Genomic DNA, 17,062 nt, shown 5'->3' on the forward strand with positions numbered 1-17,062 from the left:
CTGAGAGCCATGGGGTTTATATGGATGGAGAGGGGATGATCCGCCTCCATGACGTCGTATGTTACGATGCTGCGTCGCAAACCACAGGCAGGACTGAAATCTGCGCTTACGCCCGGCAGTCATAGGAATCCGTGTCTAGACCGTGTCTCCATGCGTGGCTTGACGAAAGGCCCTGTAAGATGCTCACCGGAGGAGTTCCGGAGAGTTCATTGCGCTTCGCGAGCAAACGCCATATGCACACCGCGCAAAAGTTTAGGATGGTATTGAATCAGTGCGCGAACGTGTGAAGACGAGGGTCGGTAATGTTGCAAGACCGTATTGACAGGTTTGCGGTCGACGCGGCCAGGGACCGAGGTATGCCCTGGTGCTGAACTGTGTTGAACGCTGAGACCTGCTGAGAGTTGGTTGAGAGGCAATGTCGGCATGATGCCGACGGGAAGCGGTATTCCATGTCGGGCTATGTTTTTTCTCACGGGCGGTTTACATCGCGTCTTGCATCTCGACATCATCCACCAGCTGACTGGCCACTTACTCATGTTTTGCTTTTGGTAAATTATACCGTTCTTCGTCTGTTACCAGGAGAGACAAGCACCTTTGGATACCTGACGTCAGTGTAAATCATTGAGTTGTTGCACGGTGGTCGTTCTATAACAGTGAGTGATTCGACCATCGCGCGACGAGCTTCCGAGTGTTTATTGCGTCGAAGCCATGAACTCGTATCCACCAGAGCTGCTCGTGCAGCTCGCCCCCGTTATGTTCGTGGCTGGTCTCGATCCTCCTCCAACCCCCGTCGACACGCCTTCACCCCCTCCAGTCGCCCAAACGTCCACCTCCCCGCCACCGCCAGGCGCGCCGCCCACCCACAGATCCACACCTTCGCGCTCCCAAGACCCATTCGCTTCCCTCATTCTCCGCCTTCGCGAGTCCCTTGATGCACAGCGAAAGCCCTCAGTTTGGGCACCGGATGCCTCCAAGACCTTCCAGATCATCCTTGTTGACAGGAACGTCGACTTCCCGCCGCGCAAGCTCGCTCCACCTGACGATCCTCACCAGTCACCCTATGCCGCCGCAACCGCGGCTCACTCGCCTCTGTCACCTCTCACGCCGAGTTCCCCGCTACACCCTGACGGACTCATCGCGCCGATATGGATCAGAAAACACACCGCGCTCGTCCCGAGCGTCTTCGTCCTCTTCCTGAAGATGTATGAAGCACCGAGCACGTCGCCACGATCCCCGCTCGAACCACCAGACGCGGACAGGGAGCGAGAGAGGGCAGATGAGGAGAGGAGACGCGACTTGGAGCTCGCTGCTGAGATCGCGGCGCGCAAGCGGAGCACGGGCGAGAGGAACATCAAGCTGACTGTTGTCCTCATTGCGAGTCGCAAGATGCTTGGTAGGTGCTTATATGCGCATATATCTTGCATTGAGCGACTTGACGTACGCATATATGCAGATGACCCGGCACTCGATGCAAGACTTACCTTCGTCAGAAGGCAGAGCGGGCTCGACTCACGTGCAGCGCTTTTCGTTCTTAGCCCTGTTGCGCCCTCAGAGCTCGCCGAGTTCGTACGCAGGTACCCACCAATCGCGCATATATCCATGATGGTGTCCTAAACTTCGCTATGCCCCAGCTTACAAGACGCCCTCTACGAACCTGCGGTTGAGTACTACACCGCACATAGCAAACGCGTCCGCCGTAAACGTAACCGGCACGCACAGTCTTTTTCTTCATTTGCGCCTTCGTATACACCCCTCTCTCCTCTAGGAGGTGCCCCAGCCCGTCCTCTGAGGCCCGAGGGATGGACAGTGCGGTATGAGTACAAGATGGCATGCTTCGCGGAGTTTCGGAGGGAGGATGAGGTCGCGCTCAAGTGAGTACTTTATACTACGAGTACGCGGATGGACGTTCATTGAGGCCAGGCACTATCAGGATGCGTACGCCTCGTTGCTCATCATGTTTGGCTCGACAGCAATCCTTCCGCCGCGGACAAAACGGTGGGCAGAGGCCAAGGTGCTCGCGGACGCGATCAACATCAAGGTGCGCTCTTCTGTCCCATGTATGCGCCCTTGGGCGTGCGGATTGCGTTGAATTTTGACCATGGATGGCTGAATACTGGCGTTAGATCGTGAAGCTGTACCTTTACAACAACGAGCATGCCCTTGCACTCTCGCGGCATTCGGGTCACATGCGCCGCTTCTCCGATTTTTCGCGAGGATGGGGCATCGGCGAGGAGACGTTCGAGTTTTGGAGCTGGCTTGCAAGGCAGTGAGTTGCATTTACCCCCTTTACCACCGCCACCCGATCTCCGACGTCTCTTTCGATGATCACTCACTCCGTCATTCAACGCCGCAGACACCGTGTCCTTGCCGAACTTCTCGAACGCGGTCTCGCATCTACACTCATCCTTCCCTCGTTTTCACCTGAGCCGCGGCTGCCATCCGCTGTAGGCTCTCCTGGAACAACGACATTGGAGCTCGAGGGACTGACCGGTGGACGTGCCGCCGGTGTGAATCCCAGTCATGCGCTGCAGCATCCTGGCCACTACTACTACATGGCAGCACGGTGCACTGAGGCTCGGCGTGAGCGCTTCCTGGCGAGCGAGGTTGGTTGTTTGTTTACGAGGCTCCGAGGCGATGATATTTGAGACCTGATGATTGGTGGCTAGGGCACATCGCAAGGGGCTTCTGCGGCTCCTGGGCTGACAAACGAGCGCAAAGTGGACCATCTGACTATCATTCTCGAGGTAACGTTTAACAAGTTTGTGTGTCAAGCGAGCTCTGTTGACAATATGCACAGTTGTATACCAAAGCGTACGAGTTGTTCAAACGATACGGCGCCCAAAGCCAAGGGCGCCTCACGCTCTGGATTGCGGGGCGTATCGCGATGACGTACGAGCAGGCGGGCGACACCGAGCGGGCGTGCCAGTTCGTCCATCTCTTTTACCTTCCTGGGTTACATTTTTACCAACGTGGACGTGGTGGGATGCGACAGATTCTTCAGCCGCATTGCAAAGACGTACCGCCGGGAGAGATGGCACGACGTTCTGCTGCCTCTCCTTGTGCGATGGCACGCGTGTGCGCAGAAGCTTGGGGACACCGAGGTGGCCGTGAGGCTGCTTGTTGAGATGGCGGGTCAGGGTAAGTTGGTTATATCACCAATTTAGTTTGACATTGGCTGACAGTGGATGCGACATAGGAGCGGAGACGGCGCAGGAAGAACTGGTTTCTATCCTACAGGTTAGGTTTTCTCATGTGCTCGGAGAAGTGAGGTTTCTGACGGGCACAAACGATATCAGGGTTCAGAGCCTCCGTCTACGGAATCGATCCTCATCGACCAAGAAGATTGTGAGCCGCTACGTAAGTAGTCTTCCCTTAAAAGCATAATTTCAATATTTACGTTCTCACGTACGTTTTCGTAGTGGATACAAACGTTGTGTTCTGGACGCCGGAGGTGCGCGTTGGCGAGGAGGCGTCCTTCCAGATTACACTTTCCACCCCGGAGCATATCATGCTCGATAAGATGCCCATACAACAAATCAAGATCTCGTTGGGCGAGGGCCACAAGCCGATCGTGCTGAAGCACAAGGACGAAGCGGTTGATGGTTCCGAGCAGGGGGTGCGCCTTGTGAAAGTCGGAAGGGTACGGCTGGTGAAAGAGGGTAATGACGGGGGAGAAGAAAGCGGAAGTAGTAGTGATGAAGGGGACGAAGATGAGGAAGACGAAGGTGTGGATGAAGATGACGGAGAAGAAGATGGGAGTGATGATAGTGGCGGGGACATTACTGAAACCTCGCTACGCTGGAAGGCCGGCGAGAAGCTTGTGCTCGCGGGCAAGATCAGCTCCGACGTGCCTGCCACGCTCCAGGTGAGCCCGTCAATATGCTGCGTCACCGGATGAGGTTACTAATGCCTCTATCAGGTCCAGTCGATTGAGGTGACCTTGCAGGAAGGAAAGTGGACCATCATTGTTCCGCACGCATCTTTCGCCTCACATGGGCACTCGGTCGTTACGCCCCGATGGCTGACTTCGTCGAAGCCGCTCAGGTTTTTGCCTATCGGACGAGAACACTGGTCCAGCGTTGTGTGAGCCATGCAGCCCTAAACTTTGGTTTCAATGCTAACTTTTCTCAGGGTTCATCACCGGCCACACCAGCTCGCGCTTGCGTTCGAGCACCACGAACAGGCTTTGCTGGACGAAGATTACCCTATCGTCATTAGTGTGACAAATACGGACTCTCGGACACTGGATGTGGCTATCGATGCCTTACTGCAGCCCACGGCGTTCGACGGTACTGGTGTGTCCCGTTTACTTCTCTTTTGTGCGAGCAAGGTCTAACGATGGGTAGACAACTATATCGTGGTCGACGAACAGCGCTCGGCGAGCCTTATCAAAGGTGTTCGTCTTGGAACGCTTGCACCTGGCGTGTCGACCCAGAAAACACTACACCTGTTCAGCACGGGCGCACCTGGAGAGCGTGTCATCGACGTGTCGGTACAGTCTACGCATCGGACCAAGCGCATGAGAGACGAGACGGCCCGCCATAAGTCCGGAGAAACTCCGGACACTGCATCTGAGTCCGCGGAGATCGATACTGGAACGCAGGAAGGCGCGGAAAACTCGACGGAGGAAACGGAGGAGGAAGAAAATGTGGAGGCGAACGAGATGCTCGAGACGCTCGTCGTTCCTGCTCTTGAAGCGCTTCGCGTTATCTACGATGTGGGGTACAGGAGGATGATGCCTCGTGCGCTTTTGGGAGGTATTTTGGACGCGAGTGTGGGACCAGAGGATGCACCTTGGGGTGAGCATGATGCAGGCGAAGCGCTTGTGCATGCGACTGTGCAGTGTGCCGGCCCGGTCGGGTTGAAGGTGGATAGCGCGAAGCTTGTCCGAGAGGTGAGCGACATCGCTATCCGTCTTCTCAAGTGATGGGGTACTGACTCGGGATAGGATGGTATAAGCGCCAGAATTTTGGATGCATTCCTTGACGAAGCCGGCGAGGAGATGTTCGAGGATGGTATGTTCACACTGGTGGTACCTTGCTTGCATTTAAACCTGACATTCTATATCCCCAGAATATCTTCCCGGAGACGAGTTTGGCGATTCATGTCGGATTTCCCTCGTCCCCGATGAAGAGGAAATGTCGAGCGGCGAATATATACCCGGACCGGGGTACTACGAAATTACCTGGCGAAGGTGAGCCAAGCACCCTCCAACGCTTGCACGTTTCTGACAGCGCTGTAAATGACCAGAGTGCTCCAAGGTGGCAACTATGGGCCTCCCTCAACTTCCCTCTTCGCACTGCCAACCCTCCAGCCACCTCGCGACGGCCTCATCGGCCTTCTCAGCGTACCAAGCACCGCCAAGCTCCATGTCCCCACCCACATGCACCTAACAATACGCAACCGACACCCGTCGCGTACAGCGACCGTCACAGTCCAGTTGGAAAGCGACCCACAGCAGCAGGACGGGAGCACGAGCCTTGGTGGAGGCATACTTGTCGCAGGCCTGCGTACCGGGCGTGTACCCGTTCTCTTACCTGGCATGGAGTACACGCTTAGCTGGCGGATCATCCCGCTCGAGTGTGGATCAGTCCGTGTGCCGGGCGTCAAGGTATTTGACATGCGGAGCGCAGCTGCAGATACCGGCGCCAACGGGGAGGAGGTGGAGATTGTGGATGTGCGGACAGAATGGCGGGGCGAGAATGCTGAGGAGTCGGCTGGGACAGTGCAGCCACTGCCACTGAAATCGACGCCTCGGCAAGGAGGGGAGAAGGCGGTAAGGCCGCCTCAGTGTATATTGGTTCTGCCTTGACTTTGGTGTACGATGATATGTGATAAACACCCTTTTTCTTGCATCTATTGTAGAACCATGCTGGAGCAATCAAGTGTCCCCGCATTTTGATTCTAATCGATTGCGCATATACAGCGGATTCATACGAGTACATCAACTTGAGGCCACTCAAAAGAAATGAGTTGATGCAAAGGCGGTAATTAAAGCCTAAATATCCGTGGCATCAGAAGCTTAGCCATGGCTATGTCTTTTATTGTCAACTGGGACTGCTGGCCTTGGGATTCAGACTTGCCCGTAAACTGTGGTGGAGCCACTTGAGTGCTACCAACGTTTGGTCGCCGATAAGTCGATTGGACGAGAAACCGACACGAATAGTAGTAATAAGCCTACGTGATTTGAAGTTGAAACCCTTTCAAGACCAATCTAGCAAGGATACTCGCAGAAATATGTCAGAAACTGGATTAACTGACCCGAAGTTGATGGAAACGTAAGAAGTGGCAGAGAGGGCTACATCAACCAAGTTGCTGAGATTGAAACGAGCGGACAAGATCGAAACGTAACTCGAACTAATTAGTAGCGCGTTGCTCAACGAACTCCATCGTTTTCAACCTTTACTGTGCCACCATCGCTCAGCGTAATTAATGAACCCAAGGAAATCAATTATTAACGAATGTATCAAATGAGTGACTAGTGGTAACGATATTCATCGATGGGGAAAACGATAAAAAGCCCAAATAGAATCCTTCTCAAGCCCTAAAACCTCTCATTCAACCTGACTGAAGGCCGCCGACATGCGCAGAACTATGGCGTGGCCAACGACGACTGGTGAACGACTCCAGTTAGTTGTTGTTGGGGGTGATCTTCACGGGGGAAAGGACACCGCCGGTGACGTAGTAGTCCTTGCCGTCCGAGCCCGAGACCGGGTACGTGAGTTGAGCGTACACGTTGTAGCCCGCGTCGAAGTAGGTCGCGTAGGGCAGCTGAGACACGGCGGATCAGATAGGCGGCTGCACCACATGACAAGATCACTTACAGTCGTGTCAAACGAGTCCGAGGCAGCACCGCTCGCGGGCGTGCTGTGCTTCAGGAGGATGGGAGCCTCGTAACCGTTGTTGCCTGTCGGGACATTGAGGTAATAGTCGATGAACTCCGGCTTGATGCCCTTCTGCGTAGCGCAGGTCAGGTCAAGCTTTCCGGAGATGGCCTAAGCAGAGAGGGTCAGCATCTTGGTGGAAGACAATTATAATGCAAACGCACAGAGCCAGCAGCGAGGCCGTTGGTAGGCGTGACGGTGAGAGCGCCAAAGCGGGCGGCCTCAGGGCACGAAGCAGCGCGAGTGGTGGGGGCAGCACTGGCGACAGCAGCAGCAGCGAGGGTGAAGAGGGAAGCGAAGATCATCTGCATGATTGAGCGAGGTGTGTGTGTGAGACGAGAGAAGGGAAGGGCTTGAAGGCTGTTGGTGGAATGAAATGAGACTAGATGCGATGAGAACCCGGTGGACTTGAGGGCCCTCCTTTTATGCATGTTCGAGTGGCCGCCTATTTGTCAATAGAACCACTTGTGTCGCCAGACATGTTTCTCTGGGGTGCAGGGCCTGAGCGGTCGGTCAGGCTCGGTCATTCAAGGAAGCCGCGCTGATGCGCTTAAAGTGTGATTTACCGGGAAAACGTTACCAGCGGTAATTCTTGTTCCCGCGGAGGATCGGTCAGCCAATTACAATGCATATGTGCCACGTGCCAGTAGGTGGTTAAGAAGTCATAGCCGTCACCTCACGAGCTCAGATCTCAGGAATCATAAGAAGCGCGGTCCTCGATGGCCGTTTTGGTCTCGTGATCGGCTCCGCTGCTTCTGCAACACTCTCGAGGTGCCTAAGTATTGATGGAAGTTCCTCTAGTGTCTTGACCGAGATTAAGCCACCTGTGTTTTATCGTAGTGCATTATACAGAGGTTACACGGAGTCTTTGTTGGCGGAGACATAGTGCTCTCTGGGATCCGAAGTCTGTAGAACAAGGTGGGTCACGAACTCGGAAAGCAAGGTTCACCGACCGGAAGAGATTCACTGCCAGAGAGCAAATTACCATGTAGCCAATATCACTCGCCGCTCTGACGTAGAGAAGCGTACAAGCGACTTCAGGGCTGCAGAGGGGAATGTGGGACGGACTAATATCGCTGACGACATAATTTGGGGAGCGGCTGATCCGATCAGGTATGGTTCTCGCTCCGAGTTGCGACTCTGTGAGCTAACATGTTTGGCTTGCGGTCGATACCAACGTATCCACGACAAACCATACATTTTTGCGCTGCGTCTGAGGGAATAAAACTTTCTTTCACCATGAACGAAATAAAAGCATTCAAGGAATCATACTTTCGATGAGGTGAAAATCATATTGATGGTAAAGCAATAAGCAGTAAGCAGGGAAAAGGTAGGGAAAACCCGACGGGGGCGTCCCGCATCTGCGCCAGAATCTCAGTCGCTAACTTCACTTGAGTCGAAAATAAACCCTCACTTACGACGTGTCGATATTCTAATTGTGCATGCCCGGTGCAGCCCATCGCCGTAGCCACAAACCCACATGGCCTCCGCCGGCCCAACACTGTCGCGAAGAACGATGGTTCCATTGAGTTCGAGTCGCTGCAAACTCTTGCTGGTCTGGCCGCCTCGCCGGACTACAAAGATCTCCGAAGTGTGTCTGCAACCAACCGTTGTGCAAAACTCCGAAGCGACGTAGCACTTCTATGCGTGACGCTGTGGCTTTCTCTTATTCCGCAAGAGCCGAAGCTCTCTGTGTTCCTGCAGTCCCAATCGAAGCTCTATTCAGCAGAGCATCGGTACGACTGCTGGCCGTTAGGCTCCCCTGCCGCGGATGGTCGGTGTGTTACAAGGCCGACCATGATAGTGAAGCAGAGCGTGTCAAAGCAGGATCGCTGCTGGATGTGCCAAAGCTGTGAAATTACGGTCCTGGATGACCGCAAGCCCATCGTGACACGGTGTCCCCACGAGTCACAACCAGGGTCGTCACCGCGTCTGGACTCGATGTATAGCCACAGCAAGATCATTCAACCAATACTAGTAGCCCTAGCCGACGTGACTCAAGGCGAGGCTAAGCCATGCTTAGGGCTCTAGAGACCCCCAGTAGAACGTGAGAATTCGCGATACGGAGAGTTCATGAAGTTGTTCATCTGGATCCAGAAGTAGAGCCACGATTGGCTCCGAAGCGCGTTGCGTCAAACAGCCAATCAAGCAAAGGGAGTACATTTATTAGACAAGCTACGCAGACAAAGGCAAAGCGGGGCACACAAGTTGATGTTCGATCTTCCGTTCCGTGTCACGGTTCCGAGCATATAACTCCAATCTCCGCAGGTGAGGAGCTTCTCCCACCAAATAGCGCACCGCGTCCAGCAGAGATGTCCTGTACTTGATGTAAAGCCGGATGCTCTTGCAGCGGTGCAGATGATGCTGCAGATGCATCATGACGTGCTCTACGCGCGCGCTCTCGTGCTCGTCATCGGGACGATACCACCCGTTCTGGGTTTGACGACGCGTGATCTCCACGTCTATAAGTTTGTCGCGCGACCAAGCGAAGTACTCAGGGATGAACGAGGCAGGTGTGCCCGCCTTGTCAACGAAGATGACAACTCTTGTCCAGAAGGCGGGTTCCATAGCGAGAACGGCTCGCCACTTGTGGCAGACAGCAGCAGGGGAGAGGGGGAAGAGGGTGGTACATTTGGGACGGCGCACTTTCCATTTCCAAAACTTAGGGTTCCTAGTATCCACCGCCTCCTTGCTGTAGTACTCGGTATCTGCTTTGCGTCTCTCGCGATCCTCGTCGAAAAGGAGTTGGAAGATGGTAAGCAAGATTTCGTTGGGAAGGTTATCGATCAGAGTGTAGGCTGGCCAGAAAGTGTCTTGCGCCCGACGTTGCGAGAAATGGTCGACCGTTGATTCGTCGACATCCTACACGTCGCGGCGGAAGCGTAAACCAGAGGAAACGCGCAGGAAGTTGGTAACGCACCATTGCGGCCATGTCGGCAAGCTTCCGTCTCCTCTCTCCTACAGTAGTGCTGTCGTACAGCTCTCGTTGTTGGCCTCGCGCCTTGATGCTGAAAGGAAGGAGTTAAATCGCTTGCAGCGACAGTGAAAAATCAAGGAGATAAAGTCAAAACGTGTTTGCAGTGCGCTTGGTTCATGTTTAGGCGCCAGAATGTTGGCTTGGACCCAACTGCGGCAAGCGCGAACGCGTGTTTCGCCACAAATTTCGCCCCAAATTAGCTAATTCAGCCCAAATTTAGTACTCAAGCCCCTGTTCCCAGATCTAGAACCAGAGCTTTGACGAGGCACCACCAGCTACACTACGTTGGCGCCAACATTATTCACGCCCTTCGATTGCAGTGCGAGCCTGAGTCCGCGAGCAACATGAACGCTAACGCATGAAAAGGCCTGCAGCGTGTCAAAGAGGTCACCTCTGGTACTTGAACCTTGTGCGACGGATACGATATGATGTGCCTTCCTGAGCGACCATGAGGAACTTAGTGCATGTTCACCATTTACCTCTGACTTCCCTAACCTTCATCAAGCGAGGCGCTTCGCAGCCTCTCCCGCTTAGATTCGTCAGCACATCACCTTGAGCGCGAAGGCACAACAGAGAAACGAGGGGTAGCACCAGTGTTTGGTGACAATAAAGCCGTGCATGTGAATCATGCACACTACATACGATACATACGATGCAGTGATAGAGGATGGTGTATAATACATGCAGACTTCCCTCTGGATCTTCCACGGTCATTCCGCTGTGACGCGCGGGAAATCGTAAATGTCTGCAATGAAAGATTGTCTTCGGCTCACGGACGCGCTATATAGACCGATCCAACAACGGCAGCGACATACGCCACATCGACAATGGTGTGTCCGAGTTAGTCGGGCGCTGCAGAATGGCAGCCTTCGTTTTCAGATGGAGCCAATAGGATTTTCTACCTCCAGAGACTGGTCAAGTAAAGCTAAAGGTTACGTCAGTCAGGTTATCGTATCGAAGTGCGAGCGAATCAACTCACTGCATATTATGAGCTCTGCGAGTTAGTGGACGACGTCCGGTGTCATCACAGCGGGTCTCTTTGTCTCAACTGATTTTTCTGGAAGTCGCGGTTCTTGTGAGACCATGCGTTCGAGTACGCCAGCAGCTGCCATTTCACGAACCTGACTCATGTGTTCTCCAGGATGGTTCGGCTTGTTGCCGCCAGCGTTCACACGGGGAATACTTGAAGATACCTGTCTAAGGATTTGTGGACGATGGGCGACGGTGCCGTTCATGGGTGTCATGGAGAGTGATAGTCTGGAGAGCATTATGTCGGAGAATGATGGTCGCTTGGTATGTGCAACACTGCTCATACTTATACTCAATTCTATCCCGAGGGTAAGCCTAAGCGCCGACGTCGGCGTGACGTAAGATGACGTGAAAGCGAGAGAGAACCTTGTTCCTTGACGCCTTCGAAGTGGGGTAAAATTAGTTGATGTGGAGTGACAACGGCCGTTGCCGGTGGGCTTGGCTCAATGATCGGACAGACAGGATCAGGCAATTGCATTTGGGAAGTGACAGGAAGTGACCCATGCTAAACATTGTCTTTCTGAGCGCTGGTGAGTCGGTCCAGCTTCTGAAAGGGCTAAACCTACGTCAGTGCCTCAGGCATGAGATTATTGCAACGTGATGATGGCGCAGATACGGTATTCTGTCGCGGGCTCTTGACTGTAACGAGCAGTCGTACTTTCTCCGTTGCCATCGTAAGCATACTCGGTATCCACTGCCCTGCTGGCACCTTTTGAACATATCCATGGCTATCTTGGGGCGTAACTATCGCGGGCAAAAAAGTAGTAAACCAGGCTAGAAGATGCGCTGCAGGCGTCAGAATATCAATTTCTATCATATTGTGACGCATGCAAGACGTACCTTATGACAATGTGCTGCTTCATATCTGTCAAGACTCAAGGCACGGGGCCGACACTTGGAGCAGCCTTGGAGCATATGCGATGGAAAACTACCGTGATCGTTACTGCCATTTGCAAGATCAGGCTGGAAATGCGCGCGTCAAGACCAAGGCTTGCCTGCGAGTCAAAATCCATGACGCGCTTAGGATGTCTCAAACGTTCGTAGCATTACATTGGGAAGGCGCATCATGTCGCAGTGATTCCTTCACCACATCAACACTGAGCTAAGAGAATCAAGCCCGTGGAGCTTTTAGAGAGAACGAAGAAAAGAAAAGAAACTCGAGTCAGAACCTCGTAGACGGCAGGATAGCAGCTACGCCACTGTTCCTGGGCCTGACGATCCAATTCACTTGGTGTATGTCCATGAAAGGGATAAATGCTCTGGGGGTTCGGATGCCAGTGAGATGGTCGCTGCTGTGACATCCGTGGGCCAAGGCCCGCCGCCTTCACTGCGACCGTGGGAACAGAATCAACAGAGTGTTACAGAGGATCACCTTGACGTCCAACGGTTCGTCAACACTGTTCTGGACGAATCACTTCATCTCGACGTTTCAATACGCTCAGCATCCCGACAGACTACCTTCAATGTCTTGCGATATCGCATCTGGATTCTAAATGCACGGTCACTAAGTTGCTATCCGCCGTGGTCCGTGAGACCAAGCTGACAATCTCGTCCTTTGAGAATGACGACATATCGTGCGCCATTTGCTACTCGCAAAGCCAATGTCACTCCTTATAGCACGGCAACGTCCTCGCCTCACACTGAACTCCTCTCACAAACTTCGATACACTCTCAACCGCACTTCAGCATCAGGCATGCCTAGCACCTTCCCTGATCACAACATTCATCCCGAAGCCACCGGTATTGCGAAGAAGACCGTCGACGCGCATCAAAAGCCCGAAGAGCTGGTCTTCTGGTCAGGATGGGTACGTCCAACGTTCATTCGCATCGGCCATGCATGACAGATCTGATGGTGATCGACCGTAGTTCTGTCCCTTCAATCAACGCGTCTGGATTATCCTCGAAGAGAAGGGCATTCCCTACCAGTACAAGGAGGTGAACCCGTACGCTAAGGAGGAGTCTTTCCTCAGTAAGTCTCCCGTCCCACTCTCCATCCTGGCCATAGTAGCCAACGATCCACTAAAAATCCCCAGAACTCAACCCTCGCGGACTCGTTCCCACCATCGAGTACCAGGGCAAACCTCTGTACGAGTCCACAGTTCTCTGCGAATTCCTCGAGGACGTATATCTGGACCGGCCGCCGCACGTCCTTCCCAAGGACCCGTACGAAAAGGCCCGCGTGCGCATTTGGGCAGATCACACGTCAAAGCACATCATCCCGGCGTGGCATCGGCTTCTCCAGCTTCAGACCAAGGAAGACCAAGACAAGGCCCGGCAGGATCTGTACGAGGCACAGCGCAAGCTCGCGGAGGAGATTAAGGGTCCATACTTTGCTGGTGAGGAATTCGGGTTGGTCGACGTGCTAAACGTGCCTTGGGTCTCGCGCGACCATGTCCTCCGCGAGTATCGCGAGTACAAGCGTGAAGGGGCAGGCGAAAATTACGCGCGATGGGCTGACCTACTGGAAAAGAGGGACAGTGTCGTGAAGACGACAAGCGTAAGTATTATTTTCTTACAAATGTCAGCTGTGTTCTTATCCCGCTGTATGCACAGGACAAAGACAAGCTCATGGTCATCTATGATCGCTATTTGGCGGGCACAGCGAACAGTGAAGTAGCGAAGGCTATCAGAGAGGGTAAACCTCTTCCATGAAAGTTTGATCCACGGCAGTCCGTTGTGTAGTACATCAATAATGTTTGTATCATACGAAACTATTGTTTTATCAGATTTGTAGACATAAGTGTAAAATATTCAATCTCATGTCTTTTCCGTCCATTCTACTTCGTATGCTGCACAATGAAGTCTAAAACCGCAAAGGCTGATACTCAGAGACTAATCCGAAACTGACCCTCAATTTGTATTCTTGAGATCACACGGAGGCACGTTCCACCTTGGCAGGCTTCCGTGGCGTGATCCTACACGGGAAGTTCATAGGCACCCTCCAGAGCAGTCAGTACTCTACATTCACACGCCAACCAACCCAAACCACTCACGAAGTCGTAGCATTAGCCCACTTCACCTCCGCGCCCCGCTCAATAAATTCCGGTTCGAACTCGAACGTAAATCTTGCCAGGAGTCTCGCGATCGCAATCCACGCCGAGTTCACCGCAAAGTGCCGCCCGGGGCATATGCGCCGGCCGAAGCCCCAGATGAACATGAGCGTATCGTTGGTGAGCTGCCCGGTCGCTGGGTCGAGGAAGCGTGTGGGGTCGAATGTGGTTGGAGAGGGGTAGCGTGTGGGGTCTTGGGACATCGCCCTACGTTGTGTTGGGGTTTAGCAAAGGTTTGAGATGGACGGAGGTAACTGTACCAAATGTTCGCGATCACCGTGGTTCCTGTAGAATAAAGAGATATGGATTAGCATCCGTGACAAAGCGAGCAGATGGAGGCGGAATATGTACCTTTGGGAATGAACCAGTCCCGATACACGTCATCATTTGTCGCAGCATGCGGGATACCTAGGAGCTGCGTCAGCGTTGCATGTTTCTTCAACGAAACTATAAACTAACCAAGCGGTGTAACGGGGTGCCATCTTCGTACCTCCCTGAAGACTGCCTCGATGTACGGCAGCGAATCACGGTCGCTGAAGTCAGGAAGACGGTCCATGCCAACGACGGTGTCGAGCTCTTCTTGGGCACGTTTCTGAACGTGTTGGTTCCGGCACATTGCAAGAAAGAAGACAAGTAGGGTCGATGCTGTCTGCGATTGTGATTTAGCAGAAGATATTTATGAGGGTGATAACGATCGATGCGTACCGTGTCTTCACCAGCTTGAGAAAGAAATGCGACGTGAATTTGACATAACGATGTAAAGTCGTGCAAGTGCTTACCACCATACATAGTTGCACACGCATTCTTGACCAACTGCTCGTAGTCTCCAAATTTGTCCGAACCCTTAAACATCTCCAGTGCGTCCAGGGCGATCGTGTTGCCAACCGTTCCAGCTGCCTGAGAGACAAATGTATGGTCAGAATCTTCCAACTCGCGGGCAATAAAAAGCGCACGATCTTCTCCTTCAAATACTCAAACGGCTGATTCAACTTCCTCCCTTGTGTCCTCCTCGCTTCGGCAGCGTTCCTCCAGCCACCGGGCAGCCACGTCGGTGTATACTTCACTGGCGTTCAAATATACTTCATTAGAGAGGCCTTCTAAACGAGAACGAAGCGCGCTTACAAAACGGGAGGAAGGTAATCAGAGTCATATTAGCAGGCGTAGCGAGCTTGTTGCTTAGTGCCGTAGCCGCCGTGACTGCTTGAGTTACCGGGTCGTTTGCAGGCGCCACGTCGTGATCATAGAGGGCGGACACCATGATGCTGCCCGCGTACCTGTACATTCAACCCCAAAGTATATTGTCAGCTAATGTGCCTGCGTATCGGTACCTGTAGATTAGTGTTTACCTGACGAGATGCTGATGCCAGTCCTTGGGATGCTTCTCCAAGTTACTAAGGAGCGCCTCAGAGAAGCGTAGCTGGGTCGGCTGGAAGACGTCGACGTGATGCTCGCGTAGGCTCTGATGTGCGACACGTCTATGCAAGCGCCACGTCTCATTATGTTGCAGGAAGACAGTGTCCCAGTCGAGGCCATATCTACGACGTAGGCAATGGTGAGCAAATCGTGATACTGAGGTAAATACGTATAGCTCACGGTTCCCTGAGCGACGAGTGCACCCTGTCCGAATAGTTGCTGGAGCGCTTTTCCATAAGGTCCCGAGCTGCCTCCTCGGTATTGAGGATGACGGATTCTACACCAAATTGGGAGCAGTACACGACGTCGCCTATGTTACAGGCAGAATTTCGAAAACACAGCGTTAGGCGGCGGCAAACCGAACGAATATGGACGTACGCACCATATCCATCTTTCCACTCAGTGAATGTTAGCCACGGTTCTGACCCATCCATCTGGTGGACATTGCCAATGAGCGGTAGAGGAGAGGGCCCAGGCGGGAGGGGCTTCTCGTGACGACGGCGTCGAGAGGTCGCTGCGTACGTAACGATGGCAAGGGACAATGCGGCTGCAGAGTATGTCAGTGACATGAGTGTGATATAAGAACTATTAAGACGGTAAATTTTGGACGTGTAGAAGTACCTTATATACATATATGTTTGGGATCGGGCTGACATCGTATCGTTCGTCTCCTGGCTCGGGGCCGCCGGCATGAGTCGATATAGCGTCGTGCTATCGGCATTTGAGTCACTGCAAAACGGAACCGCGGCGATCAGTGCTCAGAGCGCGTTCTAAAAGTGTCTTCGTCTCAGTTAAGCCAGACATTGGGGCAAGACTTCTCCCACCATCAAGTAAGCATGTCGTCAGAGCGACATCGTTACGCGGGTTCAGCACCCAGGGAGACGTTTGCTGCCTCCCGAGTCAGATTCTTGTCGGAAGGTGTTGCACCGTGAGATGTTAGCGCCAGAACATTTATGCTGAGACCGAGTGTTATGTATGTCAAGAGGTTGCAACATCTGCAGGTGCGAGTGTTAACGTTAACGTTCAGGTGAGTCGTCGCTGGCTGTCGAGCCGCGCCTCTGAGAGGCGCGGATGAACCTCCGGGAGCACTTCAAACTCCGCTACCGGAGTTTCCGGTAGTCTCGGGTCCCCACGTCGGAGTCGGACCCACGAAGCTCTCGTTTGACTGCGACCATCTGCAACAACGTGCCGTATTTCGTCGTTTAATCCGAAAGGGGGCCCGAAGTACGCCGTGCGGACGTTCACTTGCCGTGGGGTAGCGTCAGGCGTTCTCCTCAAGGAGTAACCGGTGACCACCCATGGACTAATTTCCCTGAGATGAAGGGATGGTCCGGGCATCTCGTTTTGTCAACACGGATCGTTCACGGAGATTCACGGTAGCCACACATCTCGACGCAGTCCTCGTTCAGACATGGTCGATATCTCACAGCTCGGACCTAGCTGTCTACGAGCACTCTCATGCTCGAAAGTGACCGCTACAGTCCCCTGCCGCATCGCATCAAGAAGCCACAAGCGCCGTGAAAAAACTGCTGATCATGATGCAGGTCGACGCTCACCAAAACCTCGAGGCTCCGTCTTCTGGTCAATGTTGGTACGTCCGCTCGCTCGGTACAAGACTTCTGTTGATGGTGGGTACCGTAGGTTTGTCCCGTCAATCAGCGATCTGGAATTACTTAACGTCGAGGAGTAGGTTATCCCTAGGCAGCACA

At 53.4% G+C, this 17,062-nt stretch overlaps 5 protein-coding genes across 5 annotated transcripts; 2 read left to right on the forward strand and 3 right to left on the reverse strand.

The window, feature by feature from the left end:
• Window positions 1-708: 708 nt before the first annotated feature.
• On the forward strand, window positions 709-5,927 carry CONPUDRAFT_125033 (uncharacterized protein; the record flags this gene model as incomplete). The annotated part of the gene is made up of 18 exons (XM_007771094.1): window positions 709-1,393; window positions 1,454-1,574; window positions 1,632-1,871; window positions 1,921-2,038; window positions 2,124-2,266; window positions 2,354-2,603; window positions 2,667-2,744; window positions 2,798-2,925; window positions 2,993-3,138; window positions 3,197-3,237; window positions 3,297-3,357; window positions 3,420-3,865; window positions 3,920-4,083; window positions 4,132-4,295; window positions 4,347-4,894; window positions 4,949-5,015; window positions 5,074-5,194; window positions 5,251-5,927. The coding sequence occupies 18 exons, from the start codon at window positions 709-711 to the stop codon at window positions 5,810-5,812; spliced, it is 4,083 nt and encodes a 1,360-aa protein (XP_007769284.1). The 3' UTR covers window positions 5,813-5,927.
• A 701-nt stretch (window positions 5,928-6,628) lies between these two features.
• CONPUDRAFT_137576 (uncharacterized protein) lies at window positions 6,629-7,195 on the reverse strand (the record flags this gene model as incomplete). Its single annotated transcript, XM_007771095.1, has 3 exons — window positions 6,629-6,771; window positions 6,825-6,995; window positions 7,049-7,195. 3 exons carry the CDS (start codon window positions 7,193-7,195, stop codon window positions 6,631-6,633), a joined length of 459 nt encoding a protein of 152 aa, XP_007769285.1.
• Window positions 7,196-9,038: 1,843 nt separating this feature from the next.
• On the reverse strand, window positions 9,039-9,900 carry CONPUDRAFT_165871 (uncharacterized protein). The gene is made up of 2 exons (XM_007771096.1): window positions 9,805-9,900; window positions 9,039-9,746 (listed from the first exon to the last, which is right to left on the reverse strand). Exons 1-2 carry the CDS (start codon window positions 9,814-9,816, stop codon window positions 9,060-9,062), a joined length of 699 nt encoding a protein of 232 aa, XP_007769286.1. The 5' UTR covers window positions 9,817-9,900; the 3' UTR covers window positions 9,039-9,059.
• Window positions 9,901-12,584: 2,684 nt separating this feature from the next.
• On the forward strand, window positions 12,585-13,542 carry CONPUDRAFT_57020 (glutathione-S-transferase; the record flags this gene model as incomplete). Its single annotated transcript, XM_007770822.1, has 4 exons — window positions 12,585-12,695; window positions 12,757-12,859; window positions 12,924-13,387; window positions 13,444-13,542. 4 exons carry the CDS (start codon window positions 12,585-12,587, stop codon window positions 13,540-13,542), a joined length of 777 nt encoding a protein of 258 aa, XP_007769012.1.
• Window positions 13,543-13,759: 217 nt separating this feature from the next.
• CONPUDRAFT_154345 (cytochrome P450) lies at window positions 13,760-15,922 on the reverse strand (the record flags this gene model as incomplete). Its single annotated transcript, XM_007771097.1, has 12 exons — window positions 13,760-13,805; window positions 13,884-14,147; window positions 14,201-14,225; window positions 14,292-14,348; window positions 14,400-14,589; window positions 14,646-14,659; window positions 14,720-14,837; window positions 14,894-15,003; window positions 15,063-15,214; window positions 15,287-15,475; window positions 15,534-15,663; window positions 15,736-15,922. The coding sequence occupies 12 exons, from the start codon at window positions 15,920-15,922 to the stop codon at window positions 13,760-13,762; spliced, it is 1,482 nt and encodes a 493-aa protein (XP_007769287.1).
• Window positions 15,923-17,062: the final 1,140 nt, after the last annotated feature.

This window comes from Coniophora puteana (genome assembly GCF_000271625.1).
Source record: "Coniophora puteana RWD-64-598 SS2 unplaced genomic scaffold CONPUscaffold_7, whole genome shotgun sequence".
Classification (NCBI taxonomy): Eukaryota; Fungi; Basidiomycota; class Agaricomycetes; order Boletales; family Coniophoraceae; genus Coniophora; species Coniophora puteana.